The sequence below is a fragment of the Filicampus tigris genome, chromosome 15 (genome assembly GCF_054856515.1).
Source record: "Filicampus tigris isolate MCC_2025a chromosome 15, RoL_Ftig_1.0, whole genome shotgun sequence".
In the NCBI taxonomy this organism is placed as follows: domain Eukaryota; kingdom Metazoa; phylum Chordata; class Actinopteri; order Syngnathiformes; family Syngnathidae; genus Filicampus; species Filicampus tigris.
In genome coordinates, this window is record NC_141231.1 from 13,286,906 (window position 1) to 13,309,355 (window position 22,450).

Sequence of the window (22,450 nt, forward strand, 5' to 3'; positions counted from 1 at the left end):
AATGTTCATGTAAAAAAATTGATGAAAAAAATTCAAAATCTTACAACAATCAAGTTTTTATTTTTTGGAAAAAGCTGTAGTCTCCCTAGAATAAAGTAGTAAGTTTAATTTTAATTTTCACAAAAACGTAAACATTTTATATATGTTTTATATATAACATTTTTTTTTTTTTTCCCCTGTTGAGTGTGGCCAGGAAGTGATTTACTCTTTTTGAAACGTTGCAGTCCAGTGACTGCCAAGAACCATAAGCAGCTTCAACAAACAACGCATGCTGCTGTTGTAACCCCAAATCAGTGACCTGGCTTTTAATTATCATTAGAGGCATTTAAAAGTCTCTTAGAACACTTTTTTTTTTTTTTTTTTTGCCATAAGGGTGGAAAAGACAAGACGGATAAAAATGAGAAATTCTACACATAGTTTATTTTCATTCAACATCGCAATGCAAAAAGGGAGCGAGCGACTACAAACCAGACTTGTATTGAACGTAACGGACCACTGACTGAGCGGTAGTGCGACCCTGCGTCTAAGACCTCCGTTTCTTAACATGGCTATTATATATAATAAATATCACAATATAAATGCATCCATTTAGCTTATTAACAGTCCTTTTGTTTACACATTTACACATCTCAGCTCAGGAATCAAACAGGGACGGGACACAGAGTTTGTGAGTAATCATGTCAAATTAATAATTAGTATTATTATTCATTTTTGAGTCATTATTAACCAGGATGAAAACTCGCATTTATTCATTTTGGCAGTGATACTACACCACCCTTGGCAACCACCAGGCTCGTGGTGATTGGAATATATATACTTACATATGGGTGATCGCAATGTTTTGCGACTACTAATTTCTCATCTGAATCTTTCTTCTTCAAAGACAGAACATTTTTTTTATTTTTTTTAAATGAATTATAAACTAGCAGCTTCGTCTCATTGAAGTGTTTAAGTGCTTATGTGTGCGGTGGAACTATTTAAATTCTCTTTGGAGTCGTACGTCTACCGCGGCTTGCATATTTACTACTTGATACCGTATGTCTACGATGTTTTTTAACATGGTCGCCCTCCTATACAGTATATATGGGAATCTCGTCAAATCTATGAAGAAATAAGCAGTAGTTAAATATTTGGCACGTCATTCCCTAGGATCAAAACAAAAACTACTGGTACCGGAATTGTTGATACTACACGTCAGATCAATTTGCATAAATGTGCGTGTGGGCCACAAGAGCGTGTCTCTATACCGCGTGTAGTGGTGTCGGACTGTTAAACGGCCGCGTTGTGGCGTTCACACCCACGAGTCCAGCGGCGGAGGTTTGTTATCCATGAGGCCCACGGCGGGCCTGCCAGCTCGGATGAAGTGTTTCCTCTCGCTTATCGCCTGCGCGGGGGTGGGAGGGACAGAAATGCTAACGTTATTGGACAAGCGCGGCTCGGTGGTGCAATACTACAATCGCAGTAGTAGTATGCAAAGTATGCAAAGTGGGAAACGCAGCGGTGCCTTGAGATACAAGTTTCATTCGTTCCGTGTCCACGCTCAAAACACTGGGCTCATTGATCATCGTTTGCCACGGAAATGAATGGAAATGGCATTCATCCCTGCCTCCTCAAAAATGTCTGTTTTAAACGGGGCAAGGAGCGCTCCAAAATATTACACTTGATAAAAATCATATAATAATGTTATAATTAAACTGAATTCAAAAGAATCAAACTGTCTCAGTGCGGCACTGATATTAGTCATGACTGTGCGTACTGGTATATTGACTGTTCACATGTGATGCCGCACCATTTGTGTTTACTCCTTTGCTTGAAGCGGAAATCAACCCAAACATATTTTTTTCAAGAATATGTTCTATGCAGGCCCACTAGTTGAAACACGGCATTATGATTAATTTTGAGTTTGTGGAATATGAGTTAAGCAGCAAAATGCACTCGTTTTTACCCATCTCAGGGGGCGGCCATTTTGTCACTTCAGTCGACTGAAAATGACATCACAGATGCTCAGAGCTCAGAAAACGACCAATCATGGCTCAGGTTCAGAAAACAGGTGAGCTGTGATTGAGCGCTGAGAAACTGTGATGTCATTTTCAGTCGAGAGAAGTGACAAAATGGCCGCCGCCGGAGATGGCTAAAAACGGGTGGATTAACTCTTATTCCACAAACTTAATATTAATCAGAGTGCCTTGTTCCAACTGGTGGGCCTGCATAGAACATATTCGTGAAAAAAATATGTTTGGGTTGACTCCACATTTTAAGGGTCATAGCACTGCATGATAGATGTTATTTAGTGTTAGCATTAAGCTAGTGGACTGAAAGGCTAAGCTATTTGGTTGTTTTTCACACAAAAGAATTGTTTACCGTTTGCCAAATGCTGAGTGAGTTGAATTGACTTCACTGTGAAAGCAGGAAAAAAAAAAACATCTTAACTATGGCTAGTATCTCAAAAAACTGCAATCACTCGTATCTCAAGGCACCACTGTAGATGGAAATCTGGTATGATAAGCATGGTTTTACCGGGACTGGTTCTCTTTCAACAACAGGTGCAATTCCATCTTCCACTCTGTCATTTGGCTCTAAACTGCTGGAAAACACATCTGAAAAACAAAGGCACTGTATTGGGATAAGATGTCATGTACAGTATTTACGGACAAGTATTTACAGTGGCTTCTGTCATGCGCAGTATGTGCGGCCGCACAATGCCGCATTGCTAGGCAAGGGAAGCAACACGCACCAAATTAATTCTAAAAATGCTAAGTGAAATGGTTTTTCATCGTGTAATGGCACGACGTCAATCATTGGTATTTGTATGCGGAATTTGCGCCCCCTTGTGGAGTCGCCTACAGCTTGTCATTGAGATTCATACTGTGCATTGTTTATTGAAGCATCGGGCAAAACAGTCGACATTTATCCAGATCTACACCAAAATCGAATCCATTTTTTCTTTTTTATGTCCCAGCCGGCACCCTACAAATTTCCTGGCAACCCTTCTCCGACGTGCTGCCAAACGTTGCAACATTTCATTTTCTGCAAGAAGCCTTCATCAGCACAAAAGCTTGATAAAGCTTCTAACTGATCCCCAAACTCTTCTGTGACGGAATCAAAGAGCGCGAGACATTTTTTAACGCTTTAGACTGGTCAAATCGGGAAATGCCATATTTCAGGGCTACGTGACGTACTCCCACCTCCGAACTCTTTAGAATGCAAGGAACCCGCTCCGTCTCCAGTGCTGACACGCCTGTGTACCGATAACCTTGACGGCGCATCGTTGCCTTCACGCCTCTCAAACAGCTTGAGCCCCTTCTGGTCTATTTGAACGAAGCTTTCTCACCGCTCATTTACGTTTGGTAGACAATTATCAAATAACATTTGAAATTCATGAAAAACCTTGCACAAATCTTTTCTGACCTTGGGATTTGTCCATGAGAGGTAAAGTGATGTCGTCGCCACTTTGCTTCACACACTTGGACTTTTTTGTCAGCCCGGTTGCTGTCGGCTTTGGAAGACAGTTGAGGAAAATATCAGCAAAAATGCACTTTTTGTCTCACTTTTCTGCATTTATCTTAAAGGGGACGTACAGTATTATGGCAAATAGACTTTTTAATGCTCAAGCTAGTCACAAAACCAGTACTTGCCATCGGCAAATAGGATCTGTTTTCATAATATGTCTCCTTATTAAGAACTACAATATATCCTTAAAATCAACCCAAACAAATTTTTTTTCAAGAATATGTTCTACGCAGGCCCACTACTTGAAACACGACATTCTGATTAATGTTGCTTTTGTGGAATATGAGTTAAGCAGCAAAATCCACCCGTTTTTAGCCATCTCAGGGGGCGGCCATTTTGTCATTTCTGTCGACTGAAAATGACATCACAACTCGGGTAACGACTGATCACGGTTCAGCTTTAGAAAACAGGCGAGCTGTGATTAGTCGTTACCTGAGCCCTGGGTACTTGTGATGTCACTTTCGGTTGACAGAAGTGACAAAATGGCCGCCCCCAGGATGGCTAGAAACGAGTGGATTCAGTCTTATTCCACAAATGCAGTATATTTCGTAAAGCCTTGTTTCAACCAGTCGGCCTGCGTAAAACATATTCTTGAAAAAAAATCTGTTAAAAGTTGACTTCCTCGTTAATACCTTAAAGTGGCTTTTGTTCCAGCCCGCCTTGTTGAGGGTGTTCCTCAGGTCCTTGTAGGCCCAGATGGTTTGAAGCACGTGGGAGGCGGCCCTGGTTTCGCGTGTTGATTGGCTGAGTTAAAGCAAAATAAAAAATAAAAAAAACATTAATGAGAGCTGATATCACCTGGCTAGTATTAAATAAAATAATGAACAGGAATGATACAATTGGTGATGGTATTTTTAGAAGAAAAAAGGTTTGCATCTTTACATGAATAATAACGAAAGCCTTCATGCGAAGCTGTGATTTTAGGCGAGTTAAAGCAAACACATTATGGAAAAGTTGGTCTCCGGCATGTTTTCCTCACAGTCAAGAGGTTCTAGGAGAAATGGAAAGAATGGATGGAACTTTGTGGTTCACCTTGACCTGCTGATGGCCACCAGTTTCTGGACGGCGTGTCCGTGGATGAGCGCCCTTGCGTTCTCCTGGCTGTCGCTGACGATCTCGTGAATGGTGTTGAGGAGCGACACCACCGTGTCCCCTTCCAGATTTTTGGCCGGTCGCTGCTGGCCGCACGGCAGGTTGGCCACCAGGTCCCTCAGAGCGTAGCTGCCTGCAGACCGGAGGTGGATTAACTCTTGGCTGGATCGACTCTTATTCCACAAAGGCAATATTTATCAGAATGACTTGTTTCAACTAGCGGGCCTGCAAAGAACATATTCTTGAAAAAAGATACACTTGGGTTGACTTCCTCTTTAAGTACAGGTTGTGAGTACTTTTGCCACATCTGCCGCAGACACATAAACTAAAACCCGGCACGCAGCCAGGCTGTGAAGACTTCCCGGCAGTTACCTATCAGGTCTTTATTCCGTCTGTCCATGGCTAAGTTACGGAGAGCGATGGCCACGGCTCGCACCACTTTGTCGGCGTCGGAGCGCAGCAGCTCCACCAGGATGGGCAAACCCTTCTCTTTCCGTACCGTGGCTCGAATGTAGCTGGACCACTATGAGGAAGAAAAAAAAAAAAAAAAAAAAAACGGATTTAAAGGCAATCGGCTGGTTTGCGCAGTGAGAAGCGAGCGTCAACTCACGGTCCAGTGTCCGGCGGCGAGGTTCTGCAGGGCTCCGGCGGCCGCCTCCAAGGTGTTGGCGTTGTGACTGCAGCCGAGCAGAGACAGGTAAAGCCTCACCACCTCGGGCTGGTATAGCATCTTCAAACCTGTGTTGCCAAAACAGACGATAAAGTCTCACTGAATGCTGAAGCATCTTAGTTTGAATCAGCATCCGATTTGACACATTCCAAAAAAATATCAGGAAAAGCCTACCAGAGCAGCCGACGTTCAATTTGGGGTTAATCACAGGTACTTTAAATGGTGGCAGGTGTGTTCTGCCTCTCATTTAACATGAGTTTGAATGTGACTGGTTAACTCTCAACATAGCCACAGCTCCACTTCTAAGAGGGTGTGCACACTTGTGCAAGCACATCATTTTTTGTTCTTAAATTGAGTTGTACAGTTTATAGATAACAATAATGGCGGAAAAAAGTTTTGAAATTATTTCTCTTGGTCTCCTTTTTTTCATATCAGGAAACACCTAACATTTGAACAGGGGTGTGTAGACTTTACCACCGTATGCTTGAATTTTCTAATTCATGCATCATTTAATGAGAAATGAAGGAAAATGTTGGCATATTCCAGCAAATAAAATTACTTTTTCTATTCTTTAAATTACTAAGTATGCACTTTTTTTTTTTTCCCCAGATCCTCAACATGATGAAACTGTTTTTTTTTGGGGGGGCGGGGGATTATTCCTGCTCACAAACAATGGAGAATCCTTGGCGGAGGTAATAATCTGCTCATGAGGAGGTTAGTTGCTGGATGAACTCAAGCTGAGTCCACCGTCCGCTAATAGAAATCTCTGGTTGCTTGCCAAAAAGGCTTCACGTTAAAAGAGCAACACGCTTGATTTGCATAGGCGGGCTGCAGCATGGGATGACATCTGCACTGGTCTTTTCCCAGGCACGTTTGTTTTTAGTGTCCGCGCCCTACATAGCAAAAGATATTTACACACCCGCATTCAATGATAAGTTAGCGGTGTGAAATAGCAGTATATCGACGGGGATAGTGGCCCTCTTTCAGCTGCCGGGGTCGTTCCGTTGCAGTAATGCAAGTGTCCTCGAGCGGGGCAGGTGCTGACGCGTGGTCTTGCATTTCAACGAGTTCCCCCCTCGCAGCTCACCGCAGCGCCGTGCATACAAAACAAACAAGCGAGCCGGTGCGTCCGTGTTTGATAGTCATCTACTGTACAAAGGGGAGGTCTTCATACGATGATCTCATTTGTGTGTGGTGAGGAATTGTGGGAAAAAAAAAAAAAAAATTCCCCCACGCGGATAAAATAAAATATAAAAAATTAAAAAAAAACATACAAAAAGCAGTTACTGACCGTGGCTGAATAACTCTTCTGAAGAAGGTGATGGGTAGGAAGGAAAGAAAAGACAAATGTTAGAGAGATTACCGTGGACACAAAATACACAAGTGTGATACGCTCGGTGTTTATGTGCCTTAATTAAAATACATGTTTATTGACCATATATTTTGTCATCATTTCCCCATCATTAAGGAATCTAATTTCGTCTGACCTCTATCAAGACAGAGGACAGGCAAGCATTAAGGAAATGACTTTACACCGTAAAAAAAAAAAAAAAAAAAGAAAAAAGTTGGGTGAACTCAAAATTTCAAGGGCATAAACGTCAATAAAATTTCAAGTTGGGCAATTCAACTAAATGTTTAAAGGTTTGCTGTTGTAGGAAATTGTCTTCCCCGCTTTTCACAGCAAGGAAATAAAAGTTTACACGATTGTCCCCTCTATTGAACCACAACTCAAAAGAGAAGTAAAAACAACTGAGCAAATTGATTTGAAGCAAACAACTCGCTAGCTTTGATGTGCTATCTCACATTGTTAGTTTACAGTTATTCCAACTTAAATTACTGTACAAGTTGTTTTTTAACAGCGTACATAACGCACTGCACAACTACATCTTACGTTCATAAAACAAACTAAAACTAACTACAATTATAGTGAAAATGGCCTTCGTTTTTCATCTTTGTCAATATCATGCATGAGCTTTTGGGGTTCATTTTAGATGTATTTATTGCAGTATTGCGTAGAAGAGAAAGCGTTTTGGAATTGTACTTTGCCTAAAACTAATGAAAACTAAACTAAAATGAAACATTTTAGAAAATAATAATAATTCATGAAAACTCACTAAATCATGTCAGCTGTTTTCTGGCTTTGGTCACGTGACGTTCGCAAACGTTCGTTACAACACCGCCACACACAGTAGATGCTAATCGTTTAGCGTTTCCCATTATGTGTTAGCATTAACATTTAGCTAGTTGACTAAAGACTAAGCTACAGTACGGTGTTGTTGTAAATACGCAAAGTGTAATTTCTTTTTTATGTTTAGTTTGGCAGTTAAGACCGGAGTGACAATAAATAGCTTGAAGCCTCTTTTTCTGAGGACGTCACCTTAATTGCCAAACTGCTGCTTGTAGTTAAGTCAGTCGAGTCACTCCCACCATATCAAGGCACCAGCGCATCCTTATGCCTCATTTTCTTCTTAAATGTGATTTGATTCTAACCACAAAGACCTCAAAGCATCAATCATACTTTCCTATTCTGAGAGTGAAGAAACAGCATGCCGCGCCCCCTGCAGTTTGGCAAATGAATCGCACGGAAGCGTGGAATAATAATGGCCAGCCCAGGCTGCCGTTAATCAGAGGTTATGAAAAACGTGCCCTGCACCAACCTTTGGGTCTTTTGCCTCCAAAGCAGTCGGGCTCGTTGTTCTTCTTCCGGTGCGGCGCCACCGACCTCATGAGTTGCGTGGCGTGAGGCTCCTGCAGGCGCTCCACGCCCGCGACTTCCTTGTGCACGTGGTAGGAAAGGTTTCGCAGGATGCACACGCAGTTCTCCACCGACTGAACGGAAGATAAGGGACAAGAAGGATTCCCGTTCGTTAACCGTCGCCAGTGAAGTGTCTCGTTAATTTGCATTCCTGCAGCAGGGCGATACGGTGCGTGTGTGCGTGCGGCGCGTATTGCACTTGGCAGCTTTGGCGCATAGTCTCAATTAAGTTGATGGAGTGTGACGCTTTAATGACACATAAAAGTAATGCTTCCTGACTTGGAGCCAATAGGATTTTAACATTTGCCCCCCCCCCGCCGTACCCCACCCCCTCCAGTGGCCGCATCCAAAACAACATCACCGCAATGAGATGTGACACTTCCTGTCCCCTCCGAGCCTCTTCTTCCATGCTCTGACATCAACTTCCATCATTTGCCAGCCAACTATTAAAGCAGCAAATGTCCACATGGAGAGGAAGAATCACGCAGCGCTAGCAGCAAGTGGGGCAGTGACCCGATGTTATTCGGCAAATGGTCAGTTTTGCCATCCGCTTCATCTGTCCGTCCATTTTCTTGTCCTCATTAGGTCACAGGTGAGCTGGAGTCCATCCCAGCTGGCTTTTGGCGAGAGAAGTTGGACAGGTCACCAAGCAATCGCAGGGAACACAGACCACCAGTCACACTCACGTTCATATTTAAAGTGGAAGTCAACCCCAACACATTTTTTTTCAAGAGTTCAAGAGTTCTATGCTGACCCACTGGTTTGAAGCAAGGCATTCTGATAAATATTGCGTTTGTGGAATGAGAGTTAATACCCACGTTTTTAGCCATCTCAGGGGGTGGCCATTTTGTCACTTCTGTCGACTGAAAATGACATCACCGTTTCTCATCTGAGCCCTGAGCAACTGCGATGTCATTTTCGGTCGAGGGGAAATGGCCGATAGTCAGACTATCCACTGAAGGCTTTTGTCAACCGACCTTGTTGTCCGTGTCCTTGTTGACCACAGCCGAGTGGAGGGCGTGCAGGAGCGCGTCCACGAGGCCTTCGCACTCCCTCAGCCGCTGTCGGGCCTCGGCTCCGTTCGAGCTGACGTTCCTACCGCAACGACATCGTCTTTCATCAAAAGCGCCCCCACCCCCCAAAAAAAAAAAAGCCCTCATCCATCACAAAAATTTAACAGCCGCCTATCATTTATTGCCCGCCGGCGGCCAAGGTTACCGCAGACATCCCGACGTGTTCTTGAAGACGGTGGTCCACTCGGCGCTGTACAGCTTAGACGGGTCGCCCGGCTCTCTCCTCCAGCCCGAGTGGGGGATGATGATTTCTTCGTTGAGCGTTTGCAAGCCGTGGTTGATGACCGTCATTTTCAGGGGCTCGTGCGACGAGAGGTTCCACAGAGTGCCTGGAGGTGAAGAAGACAACAAAACGGTGTGCAGTGGTGTCTTGGGATACTTTTTCTTTTTCAAGAAACGGCTGATCGGCCGGGTTTTAAACTCAGTTCAACTCACTTCACAATAAGCAGCAGTTTGGAAAATGAGGTGAAGTTTCAAGCTTATAAATGCCACTCAGTTCAAATTTATTGTCAAACCCAACACGCTCAATACACGTGAACATGTGTGTTTAAAACAAACCAACCCTGTTGCCTTAAGAACAGCTTCTGCTAGCTTAATGCTAATATATAGAGAAAATGCCATTGAGACGGTAATCATTAGCATCAATAGTTGTGGTTGATTCGAATTCGCTCAATGAAATTATTCCTACAGAGGGATTGTCCCATGCTGTTGTCATATTTCGGAATGAAACACAATGACTTCCACCGCACATCCACGGCGCGCCGAATGTGTCTGCCTGCGCCTCGATCAAATACACCAAAATTGCGTTACGCCATCTGCGTTACCATTTAGACCTGCTTCTACATTGTCTAAAATTTTGACTACATTTTCTCACCAAATTGGCAGGTGTTCTGGGGGTGTGCAATACAAAACGCCCCTGGTTTGCCAGAACGCCTCGGGACGCGCAATGCGGCTTACCAAATTCACAAACACGCTAAACCAGACTTGCTAGGTGCGTCAGGGGCGCATCGTGGTCCCAGACACGCTGGACTAGACTTGCCCTGTCAGCAAAACGAAGTTGCATATTTTACGCCACACGTACAGGCGCCTGTCTACCAAAATATGGCCCTTATTGTTTACTTTATTTCACATCTGAAAAATACTCAATACATTAAAAAAATAAAATAAAACCAATACAAAAACTAATAACACCTAAATAAAAACGAAGCATTTTCAAAAGAATAAAAACTTCCTCTAAAAGCTCGTTAAAAATAAGATTTAAAAACTACCTGTAAGTCATAAACTACTTTAACCCTGGCGTGGGGTCTCTGAAATAAAAAAAATAAATAAATGTAATCAATTGTCAAGATTACATTTTTCACATTTACGAGTGGGCCATAACTGATCTTTGAGCAGAACAGGCTGAAAACCCAGCAAAGACAGTCATCGATCAGGCCTTTGGGATCCCTCACCTTCTAAAAAAATCAGTCGAGATATTCAAAATCGGTATGAGCGCACGAATGGCTGCGGAAGCGAAAAGTGTACCTGTGACTAATTCTTTGACTTCCATGCTGCTCGTCTTCCTCAGCAGTCGGACCAACGCTTGGATGCCATCGCAGGTCTTAATCGCCATTTTGTTGTTGTGGTCTTTCCCGTAGGATATGTTCCGCAGAGCTCCGCAGGCCTTTCGGTGGACTTCGGCTTTGGGGTGGTCCAGCAGGTCCACCAGCATGGGCACCCCGTTCAGCTGGCGCACCTCCTGCTTGATGCGGTCGTTCTCGTAGCACAGGTGCTGCAGGTAAGCGGCGGCGTTGGACTTGACCGGGTCCATGGGGTGTCCCAGCATGGAGATGACCTCCTGCAGGTTGGGGTCCCTCCAGCGGGGGTCCCTGCGGATGCTGTCCAGGCTCACCATGCTGCTGCGCTTGTGGGGGAACTGCAAGGTCTGCGCTCGGCACATGGCCTGGAAAAAAGGGTTCAGGTTGCCCTCCAGCTGCGCCATGAAGGCTTCGTCGTAGCCACTTCTTGAGAAACAAAATCATATATGCAGTCAACAACACATTGATGGCGGGGACCCGTTTTTTTACTTTCACTTGGGTTAAGGTGTTGAATCACTTGAACGAGAATATATATTTTTTATTTGTACTTAAAAGGGCAGTTGGTTTCTAGTCAATTACTTTTACATTAGCTGTTAGCTGTTAGCGGTTAGCTTCATTCAGCTTGTTACCTGGTTCTCGAGGGCTCTCTGAGGAGCTCCATGGTGGTAATGGGTCTGAAGTTGTGAATCCCTCCCAAGGTGGCATAAGTCGCCGCCGGGTGGTCGTTCCTCAAGTCCACGGGATTGTCCGACTGGTCCCCGAGGCCGCCGTCGCCCGTCGGGCTGCTGAATCCCGCTGGAGCGTAGCTGTCCCTCAGGAAGGGCAAGGTGAAGTGCGCCCCAGGCTGGAAGTTTTTGCTCGGCCAGTAGCCGTGGAGAGCGCTGCTGCCACGGGACAGGCTGCCGTAGCCGGTGCGTAAATCCCCGCCGGGGACTCTGTAGCCGTCAGGGAGGGCGTAAACACTTCTCTGGTTGTCCGGGTTGGGCTGCTGAGTATCACTCGGCCGAGGAACCGGGTTAGGGTTAGCGGCTGTTGTGGTGGTGGTGTGAGAAGGTTCAGGAATCGGTTCCTCTGCGGGGGTTTTGTCTTCTACTCGGACCGGTAAATCTGACGGATGAAGGTTCTCCTTTTGGTCGACTTCCTGATCCACAGCCTTCAACTCCTTGGAACACACAAATGTTGCGTATGCAAGTAAACAGATTGCAGTTGTTTATGTGCAGTTAATGGAAGGGTAAGCAAAGTGTGGCCCGGGAGCCACATACCGGCCCGCTCCGCTCCGTAATCTGGACAACCGGATTTACATTAAGAGTCTCGTAATAATTTCGGAATTAAACTACACTCGAGTGGAAATTGTATTATTTGTGAACAATAAAAGAAAATATTATTACTTTTAAAAAATTACATACATTTGACATCTTTCGGTTTTCACTTATGAAATCCCTAGCTCATCCGTCTGCCCTTTTAAAAAAAAACGAATATGCCCCATGACGTGGCCCCAAAAGTTTGCCCGCCTCGGTTTTACAGGCAACATAGGAACTTTGCAATGGCACATTTGAAATTGTAGCGTAAGCTCCCGCTTATTTCCCATAGCGGCGATCACATCTCATCATCTTCCCTCGCTTAATGTGTGCTACCGTTAATTAACGAGACCCTCTTCGCTGCCAAAGAGTAATGACCCCAACTTAATTGAAAATACGTTTATGTTTGAGTCTAATGAAAATGTCAAGGTCCGGCCAATGTTCCGAAGACGATGAAAATGGACAGTCATGTCTGCTTTTGGATTCTGATCGCAGTGTGAGTGCGTTGCTTCGGCATACAGTTGCTCACGATGGTCACCAAGATGGTCCTAAATGTCCTTTGTGTGAAAAGTGCATTGGGATTACATGCGCTGTGGGTTGCTAGCGCGTAACAAAATGGAACTCAAGTGAATCCAAATGAAGTGGAGCAGGTTTGGCTTTGGTTTGGTTTTGCTCACTTGGTTGCATGGAGCGACTAAATTGATTACTAAATTGATGTGAAATGAAATGTCAAATCAAGCGAAGGGGAAGTGACGTCAACAAAAGTGGATTTTGATCCAGTTTAAGGAATGTGAGTCCGGTTCAAGTGAACGGAAGTCAATTGAATTGAGTTAAAGTGGTTGGATTGATTGATTGACATTTGCCTGAATTGTATTAAAGTTTGTTTTGATTTCTAATGCAATGCTTTTCATCTCAACGCAAGGTCCTCAGTCCTTAAAATCCTTCTGGAGGATTATCGTCAAACAAGTGAATCATCTCACCGCTTCTACTCTAATTGATAAGAACATTAATCAATATGCTGTGTAGTTTACCATTTCAAACACTCTCAGTGAATATTCGAGGTCCACATTATGAAGATGGGCTAGTCCATTGTATGAGAGGGAAGGCATTGTGGCCTGTTTTTAAAAGGGTGAGTCAATGAGTCATTCAGTAGAGCGAGTGAGTGAGTGAGTGAGTGAGTGAGTAAATGAGCGAGTGAGTGAGTGAGCGAGCAAGTAAATGATCAAGTGAGTGAGTGAGTGAGTGAATGAGTGACTGATTGAGCGAGCAGGTAAATGAGCAAGTAAGCGAGCAAGTGTCAGTGAGTGAGTGAATTTGTCAGCGAGTGAGTGCTTAAGTGAGTGAGCAAGCATGGGTTGGGTTGATGAGTGAATGAGTTTGCAAGTCTGTGAGTGACTTAGCAAGTTGGTGACTGAGCGAGTTAGCAAGTCAGTGTAAAAGTGAGTGAGTAAGTCGGTGAGTTAGCCAGTGAGTGAGCGAGTAAGCAAGTGGGTGAATGAGTGAGCGAGCAAGTTTATAAATGAGAGTTAGCAAGTGAGTGACTAAATGAGTGAGTGAGTGAGTGAGTTATTGAGTGAAGTTAGTGAGCCAGTTGGTGAGTCAGTCAGCCAGTCAGTCAGAGCGAGTGAGTCAGCGAAGTGATCGAGTGAGCGAGCGAGTAAGTGAGTTAGCAAGTGAGTTAGCGAACGAGCGAGTGAGTTTCGCACCTCTGTGTCGGTTTGCAGAGGCGTGTCAGCCTCGGTGGAGCTATCGTTGGTGGACGTCATGGCGGAGGCCACCGACGTGTCCAGTTCGTCGTTGTTGTTGTTGTTGACGGCGGCGGATGGCGGGTCCACCGCCACGTGTTTCCCCTCCTGTGAGGGCGACAATGCAGGAGGCCCCTCTGAGCTCTGCTCCTAAACACACACACACACACACACACACACGCACGCACAAAGACGAACTGTTGAGGGATGACAGCTCAGCAGCATTTGAAACATTCCCTGTCAGCACAAACACATTTTGCAATTGGACCGATAAACATTGGGAAAGTGGTGTTCTTCCTTTCAGAAAAGCACAACAAGCTCTCACCGAACTTTCATACCGAAGTATACAAACGTGTCCTTTCTGTGCACTTTGCCAAACTTTGCACGGTGATTCGTCTGAGCGCGTTTCTTTTCTTTTGATACCAACTCAAAATGACAGTGAACGTCTTGCAGGGCTGCGCAAAAAGAAAAATAATATTGAAAAAAAAAAAAAAAAAAGAAGAAATGGGCAACCAACTGGAGAAAAACGTTCGCTCCGTTTGCCTTCAACTGACTCATCCTTGTTTTTTTTTTTGGGGGGGGGGGGGGGGGGCTAAATGTGAAAATACAGCTAGTTTTTTTTTTAACAAAACAAAAGAGGAGTGCTTCACTTCTCTCGCCAAAAGGCAACGCATTCACACTGCAATCAAAATCCCAAACCAGACAGTTCACATTCAGTGAACTGGAGGAAAAGAATTGAATCGAACTATAGAGAAGTGATTTGAATCTTAATTAACGCTTCATTTATCTTCAAAATTATCATTTGACAACACCCCACCTTACCCCCCAAAGTACGCAACTTGTCTGTTTTCCTGCCACTTTCTCCTCACCGTTTTTTTCCATCACTTAGAGGGTCATGGTCAGGGCATGTAAAATTAACTATAATAAAAGTTTTCTACTAATTAGCATCCAGTATACAGTGTTGTCCTATTCGATCAATAATGAATGTAGGTGTCACTTATTTCCATCGTGTGTATGTGGGAGGAAACTTCTTTCGCGCACTAACGAGTTAAGCCGTAACTGATTGTCTGTTGCACTCATTTCACTCCTGACAGCCTTTTGATTGCATCCATTGAAAAGGCAGGACAAATGATCCATGACACCATTACAGGGGATGATTAAATGTAGTAAACGTGGAGTATAAGACATCATTTCCCAGACAAATATGAAAAGAAATAACACCTGACAGCGCCATATGAAATATGCTGCATTGATTTTATATTAGGGCTTACTGCGATCCATCCAGCAGATGGAGATGTGGTAGGGGAAAAAAAAACCGTGATGTTCTCCTTTGTTTCTATATGGATTTTATATTTAATACAGGCAGGCACGTGGAGCAGTGCCCCACTCGCTCCTGCTTAGCATTCTGGATTTTTTTCTTTTTTTTGGGCTGTTTTACTGCCACTTCTCCTGTTTGTTTGTATATGTTTGTTGCAATTGGCCGGTGACCAGTCAAGGGTGTACTCCACTTCTCTCACCTGAGGTCAGCTAGACCCTAAAGCACAGGTGTCAAACGTGCGGCCCGGGGGCCAGATCCGGCCCAACACATCATTTAATATGGTCCGTGAACGCAAATCATGTGCGATGTTTTTTGGGGGGAAAAAAAATAACAACATTGCAATTTGTCTTAACCTTGGCGGTCCATGGAGATTTTTTTTTTTTTTTTTTACAGATTTTTTTCATGGGGTTTGGGGTGATTTTTGAATGTCTTAGTCTTATGTTAATATTGTGTAAAATAAATAAACAATTGACAAAAAAAGGAACAAAAAAAAGACACATTTTGCCAGGTTTAAAAAAAGCTAATATCACCCAATTAATCGGACGGGCCCTCGTACGTACCCTGTGATTGGCCAAAAATCAGCTGGGATAGTTTCCAGCGTAGCGGCCACCCTAATGAGGGCAAGCTATAGAAAAGCGGATGGCTGGATGTGAAGCTTTATAATGAGACTGTGTTTGTTGTTTGTGCGAGGTTTGCTGCCAGAGAAAACAGACAGGACCTGGTCATAGAAATTAAGAAAAAAAAAATCCCATTGGACACATGCAGTTTTATGCGAATTCCATCACTTATATGGACGGAGGCGCAATGGAGTGCGCGAGCGTGCAGATAAAATGGTGAAAAGCTAATCAACTCCACCGATTCTGCTCCCGCTCTCATTCTCTTCCTCGCTCTGCGGCTCTGAAGTGCCCGACTCAACTCTGCTGCATGACCAAAAAAAAAAAAAAAAGGACACAAAAGCTCTCGCTTCTTCGTACACAAGAGCCTCTCATCTCCTCATCCCAAATGTGGAGATGGAAGGGTCATGTAACGACGAGCCCCGAACACCTCCAGGGGTTATTTCATTGGCTATTTTATGCGGGGGGCGGGGGGGGGGGGGGTAGCTGCGTCCTCTGTAGACAGTTTGATGAAGGATTGGTGGGGCGATAGCGTCTGGACAGACAAGGGCCCCGCTTGTTGTCGTCCCCTCGGTCTGATGAGTCAAGCTCCAGAGGGGACGCCGGGCCAGCTCTGACTCTGAGTCAAAGCTTATTCAAATAAGTCACTGCAGCGTCACTAAAAAGTGCACTCGCCCGGCCAAATAGGTCGAGATGATCGCTCACAATCTGACGGGAGCTCGGAAAAAAAAAACAACAAGTGGGGGGGGCGGGGGGACACACACTAGGGCACGATTTGGAAAAATAAACTAATTGCTTGCAGTCTTTTAATCACTCACTACGACAAATTTCACAAAATTCTACCCAACAAGTGTGGCGTGAATGCAAGTCAGTAAGTCACAGGTTAGATTATAGCAAATTACAAACAAATCTGTGGCTTTACTACTTCAACTTTTCATGTATCATGAAACAATGATGTGTAAACGTGTGGACTTAATAAAGTACTAAAATGACATGTACTGTACTGTACCTGACACAATTTGGTCAATTTAATATTTTTTCGCAAATCTATACGTAGTTGGTGTAATTTTTACACATTTTCGGCCAATCTAAAGTGTTGAAAATCGCTTGCGCTCTTTGACGATGTCACCCCATCGATGGCACCATTTCCGATCTGAGTCAATTTAGGCCCGATTATCAGATGCCTCTAAAAGATTGTCGAGCTGTACCGCATCATACTTGCTATTCATAATAATAATAATAATAACAATAATAACACACTTCCGATAATTATGAATCTGTTCTTCTCACAACATTGTTAAATGACTTCTTCTCAAAAGTGTAAATCAAAACTACGAAAGCATTTTTACCTATTTTCTATACGCAATTTCCCGTATAAAAACAAAAAACAACTGCAATTTCCAGGTTGTAGGGAAAGAAAACTTGGCAGATAATTATGAAACAATGGAGCATGTTAAGAGTGATTTTCCCTCCCACATCTCCCCCATCTCTTTCTCGAAAATATATATTAAAAAAAAAACACTTTTGACGCATCTCACACCACAAGATGATCACTCAGGATAAACTTTCCGACACACTCGACAATCTGGCCTTTGCTGACTTTGATCACAAGCGAGGGAACATTCTGAGGATCCTTATTGAAGCCAGCTGCATCAAGTCTATCGGATAGACTTTTAGTATCCAGCTCAAGGGCACGGCTAACTCATAAAACCTCCGAACTCAACATAAATCCTGAAGAAAAAGTCGTGCATATTAGCTCGAGCAGGCGGTCATCGTGTCATTGTTCATCTCACTCAAACGTGATGATGTCATAAGTTGTTTCCCGCTCTGCCATATGTTGATTCACTCACGTTGGGTGACAGTACACATGCCTCAAACATAATAATGGGGAAATTCTGAAACCAAAATGGATCTTGAATGCCTCACGGGGAAGTTAACGGATCTCCAGTCCAATACACCGAGAAATTTATGAGAGAAAAAATAGAATGCATTTCACTGGAAATGAAATTAAATGAAGGGCAGTGGAAAATTGCCTCTGCAGTTAGTCATTATTTATATGGTGACCTTTTAATGTTAATCTAACTGGGGTAAAAAATTAAATGAATAAATGAGAAAAAAGATTAAAATACTACTACTTAGTAGTCTATTACTACTACTTCTAATAATAATAATAATGACAATAATAAAAACAATAATAATGAACATGCAAATTTTAAATCTCTCTCTATATATATAATAAAATTAATTAATGTGAATTGAGTTTAAACATTGTTAATGATAATGATGGAGGAAAGTAACCTAATTTCATTGAATACGAAAGCTACTTAAAAATAAAATAAATCTTACTCAATGTATTATTGAATTTAATCATTTGAAATACCTCCTTTTCATGATACACATCTAAAGTCACTGTCAAATGTAGAGCAATCTAAAAAAAAAATGTAAAAAGAAAAAAAAAATCCCATGAAGATGAAATCCAAATGTTCATTTTTTAAAAAATGCATTTTAACGTTAACAATTAAAAGTCACAATAAGTCTTATTCCCATACAGCACAGTAGCGCGATCCATGCCCAAAACAGCCCACTCCACGATCCAACACATCCACCAAAATGATCTCTTCTTCTGCCCTACCTTGAGCCCAAACCAAGTATTTTCTCCCCTAAAAGTTGCCATTGTTGCCACTACAACCCTCAAATAGTTAAATGCTGCATGGTCAGATTTAATGTGATACATCATGGCAGCACACTCACCACACTGTGTGCACTATTTTATTCCTCCTTTCCATCCCTCCCCATCGGGGCAACATCTCATGACACAATCAAAGATCGGCATCTTTCATTCCTTTCTGCTCACACGCGCACACTTGATGAAGATGTCAGCATCATGCCCTCCTCCTCCTCCTCCTCCTCCTCTTCCTCCCCATGCAACACAAGGAGACTGCACCGAACAGCAGGCAATTGACGCCTCCTGCATGACAGCGGCACAATACACGCTCCGATCTCTGCAGGAGAGGAAGAGGAGGACACACACACACACGCACGCACACACACACACACGCACACTCACGTACCTCCTTGACTTGTGCAGGCATGGTGGAACCTCCTTCCGCTCTCCCCGACAGATTGATGCATGAGGTGCCTCCTCCTCCTCCTCCTCCTCTTCCTCCTTCGCTCCTCTGCCTAATTCCTGCCTGTGAGCATGTGAGGCAGTTCAAACATCATCCAGCCATCCAGCGCGCGCACACATACACACACACACACGCGCGCACACACACCCCTCCCTCTCTGCCGCGCACCCTCCCTCAACCTCAGCAGCACACACACTTTGCAGGCAGTCGCAAAGGCATGCACACATTTTGTCCAACATAAACGTGGAAGGTGGGGGTAGGGGGGTGGGGGGGGGGCGGAGTGTTGGGGGAGGCCTCCCGTCCTGACGTGAGCTGCAGTTAATGTGTGCGCTATTAGCAAGGTGCTGAATCCACAGTGTGGAATCGCTCAGGGTGAGTGCAAAAAAATAAAAAATAAACAAATAAATAAAAAAGAAACGCCCTGCAATCTGCACACACACGCGCACACACACGCACACGCACCCCCACAGGAGCAATCAAACACACACACACACACACACATTTAGACACACACGCTTCCCGAAGGGCTCGCAAGCAGATGCAGCTGGCGCCCGGGAGATGCCCGCTCTAGTTTGGTTGCGAGGCAGCGAGGATGAGGATGGCAACTCGCATCCACCGAGAAGATCAGACAACTTGCACTAACAGTCTTCCCCCGCGTATTTGCAGTTCACAATTCACAAACTCACCTATTTGCCTTTTTTTAACGTGGAATCCAGCCTTCGTTTTCTTGCCACTTAGCTAAACCACCTTCTGTACAGGAACTGGGGTCAATGCCTTAAGAAGGGCCTGCTAGCTTAATAGCTAGCATATAATGGAAAACACTACTGATATGCTAATGGTTAGCATCGATAGTTGCTAGTTTTATAAGTAATAGCTATTTGAACACAAATGATACATATATTCTTTATCCTCTATGAAAAAAAGGACTATTACAGCATCTTAATGAGTCAGTAATAGCAGAAGAAGTACGTCTTTGTTTTTCGTGCGCGCGCGTGGATTAAACTGCCTCCAGGGGGAGCAGCACATTGAACTGGATTGCAACATTAAATTATGATGCACAAACGTTTTTTTTTCTTGTTTTTTTTAATTTCCGTTATTACTCTATGTTTTTACGGTATCTTCTCTTTTTCCCTTATCAAAAAAAAACACAAACACAGCAAACTCAACCAAACACACCTGCACAGCCCTGATTCATTTACTGATGTGGATAGAAGCGTCCCAAAACTTTTGTCCATATGATCTCACCAACTAATGATTGGCCCGAAAATGTGAACAAAAACAATCTACCCACAGCCCCCCCGCACCCCCAGTAACCCTAACGCTCAAGAAAGATAAAAGACATGTCAAGCTGTATACAGTATCTGCTGCCTTTCTCCGTGACCAGGGCCAAACAGTCTCCTTTGTACACGCACAGATGCTCTTTGGCATTTTGTGCTTCTGCTTCTCCTTTCACTGGTATGACAAAACACAGATAATTGGCTGCGGTTTGCTTTTTGTTGCTCGCAGTCTGCACTGCGCTTATCATCATCATCATCATCATCATCATCATCGTCATCATCATCATTCTGGATCCGGACCATCAAAACAAATTCATTTCATAATGAGAAAAAGCCTGTTAGAAGTTGATCCATCCAGTGGCGACTCCAAACTGCTAGACTTCGATGTAGCAGTTGTCAAATAATATTTATCAATGTGAAAAAACATAAATAATCAAATATACATCATACTCAACAGAGGTGCAGATGCCGCAGACTTCCTCTCTTAGCCTGTTTCTGTAAGATAGCAGTAGGCTATACATGTAGCTCTGAAAATGCCCCAAAAATCCATTTACGGGTTGAAACAGGGCAGCCGGCAACAATGTTGGTTGACCTACCCTCATAAAGTCCAGTTTTTCTTGAAAAGTACACCCTGAAAATGAATTTTTAATCATGTCCGACATTTTCCTTCCCTGTAAATAAATCTTTGGCCCGCATGCTAAGCTCAACCAATCAGAGAGGTAAACATAGCAAAACATTTAGCTGAATCAATCAGACGATGGAAAAATGCTAAGGTCAATCTCCAAAATCTAATAAAATAAGAAACAACCCCCCAAAAAAATAAAAATAAAAATAAACAACCATTTCAAGGGCCATGCGTGCGTGCGTTCGACACCAGAATTGGGATTGTGAATGCCTTGGGCAGATTACCTTGACGTGGTAACACATAGAAGCTGAAATCTGATTGGACCAAAAAACAAAATAGAAAATTAAAGCACAAAGGACTGGAAGCTGCGCAGCTAGCCAATGCACGTGCTATGAAATCACGACAAAAGACTGTTGGCAGTACATTCTGTATCTACCTACCTTTCTATCTAGTATCATATTTTCTCATATCTTGTCTATGGTGTCAAGTGGAACAGGTGCATAAAAAAAATCCTGCCAGCAAATGAATACATCAGACTGCATATCGTCAGTTGAATGGCGATGAAAAGCCCACACACACTCTGCAGGGTCTTTCTCATTCTTTTCTTTCCTGTGGACTCAGTGCAGATTTTGTCCTAATTAAACCAACACAAACACACACACACACACACACTCGCAAACACACGCAGACACACACCGCCCCGCTCTGCTGTGTTCAGGCTGGCATGAACAACTGAGGCGGACTCCAGTGAACACACACACACAACAATCAGTGAGTGTGCACTTTTATATGAGGCCACCGCTGCATATTTATTAAGACTGCAGAAGGTCACAGTTGGCCTTGAACGCACCAAAAGGTCTCCCTGTGTCTTTTAAGTTGGGGGGGGGGTATGACTGCTATAAACTCGTTGGATCTATTTGATTGATTTGAAAAACAGTGTAGTATCAAACGTTTTTATTTATTTATTAATTTTTTTTTTTTGCAGCTCCAGGTTGTCTGGTGGGTTAGAGGAGGAGATGCAGGGAAATGACAATCAAGCATATCAATGAGCCCTGAGCAAGGCAGTCAGCCGCCCAAATCTAGGTCAGCAGGAGGCATTCACACTTTTCGGAGGGGCGGGGGGCACTTGTTACAGCAGGATGAATCAAAGATGGTTTTCGGGTGGGGGGGGGATAGGGTGTCTCATGTTCTTACTGTGTGATATGGAGGTGGAATTTCAAAAGTTACATTGAAAAATGACCTACTTTTGTCGATAAGTTATTGATCCATCCTTTTTTCGATACTGCTTGTCTTCGTTAGGGTGAGCTGGAGCCATTCCAGCTTTCCGAACCCCCCCCACACACATTTTTTCAAAATGTGTTTTTAATAGTGCTGTCATTCATTTTTAAACTAATTAATCGCAAGATTTTCCATAATTGATCGCGATTAATCGCATTTTTCAACTACATTTTTTTTTAACGAAACCGATATTTACTTGAATAAAATCTTGGAATTAATGTGGAAAAAAAATAGTAAAAGTATATTTCCATTCAAAGACTGTTCTAATAGCTTTCGTTGATCCTTGAATACGATTCTTTTTCTGTAAAATACAACAGTCAAAATGTACAACTAATATAGTATTTGAATTTGGCTTTGCAAAGTGTGCAAATTATTTAGGATTTCCCCAATGAGCCGTCGAGCAACTTTTTAAAGTAAAACTACGTAAAAAAAAAGTCCGTCTTTGCGACTCTCCTCTAAGTTTGGCTGCACAGTGAGCAGAGGTCAGCCG

The 22,450-nt window shown here is 43.4% G+C and overlaps 1 protein-coding gene across 2 annotated transcripts; it reads right to left on the minus strand.

Annotated features, from left to right (window-relative positions):
* Window positions 1–401: 401 nt before the first annotated feature.
* On the minus strand, window positions 402–21,351 carry LOC147135602 (splicing regulator ARVCF-like). 2 transcript variants are annotated; one of them, XM_086054059.1, is made up of 16 exons: window positions 21,123–21,351; window positions 18,724–18,843; window positions 13,682–13,870; window positions 11,307–11,839; window positions 10,625–11,100; window positions 9,246–9,429; window positions 9,005–9,122; window positions 7,930–8,101; window positions 6,564–6,581; window positions 5,213–5,340; window positions 4,975–5,125; window positions 4,543–4,735; window positions 4,143–4,254; window positions 3,409–3,496; window positions 2,518–2,597; window positions 402–1,384 (listed from the first exon to the last, which is right to left on the minus strand). In XM_086054059.1, exons 1-16 carry the CDS (start codon window positions 21,138–21,140, stop codon window positions 1,292–1,294), a joined length of 2,673 nt encoding a protein of 890 aa, XP_085910185.1. In that variant the 5' UTR covers window positions 21,141–21,351; the 3' UTR covers window positions 402–1,291. The 2 variants fall into 2 exon arrangements, with proteins under 2 accessions (XP_085910185.1, XP_085910184.1); XM_086054058.1 differs by having other exon boundaries at window positions 10,625–11,103; window positions 21,123–21,349.
* Between the last annotated feature and the right edge of the window lie 1,099 nt (window positions 21,352–22,450).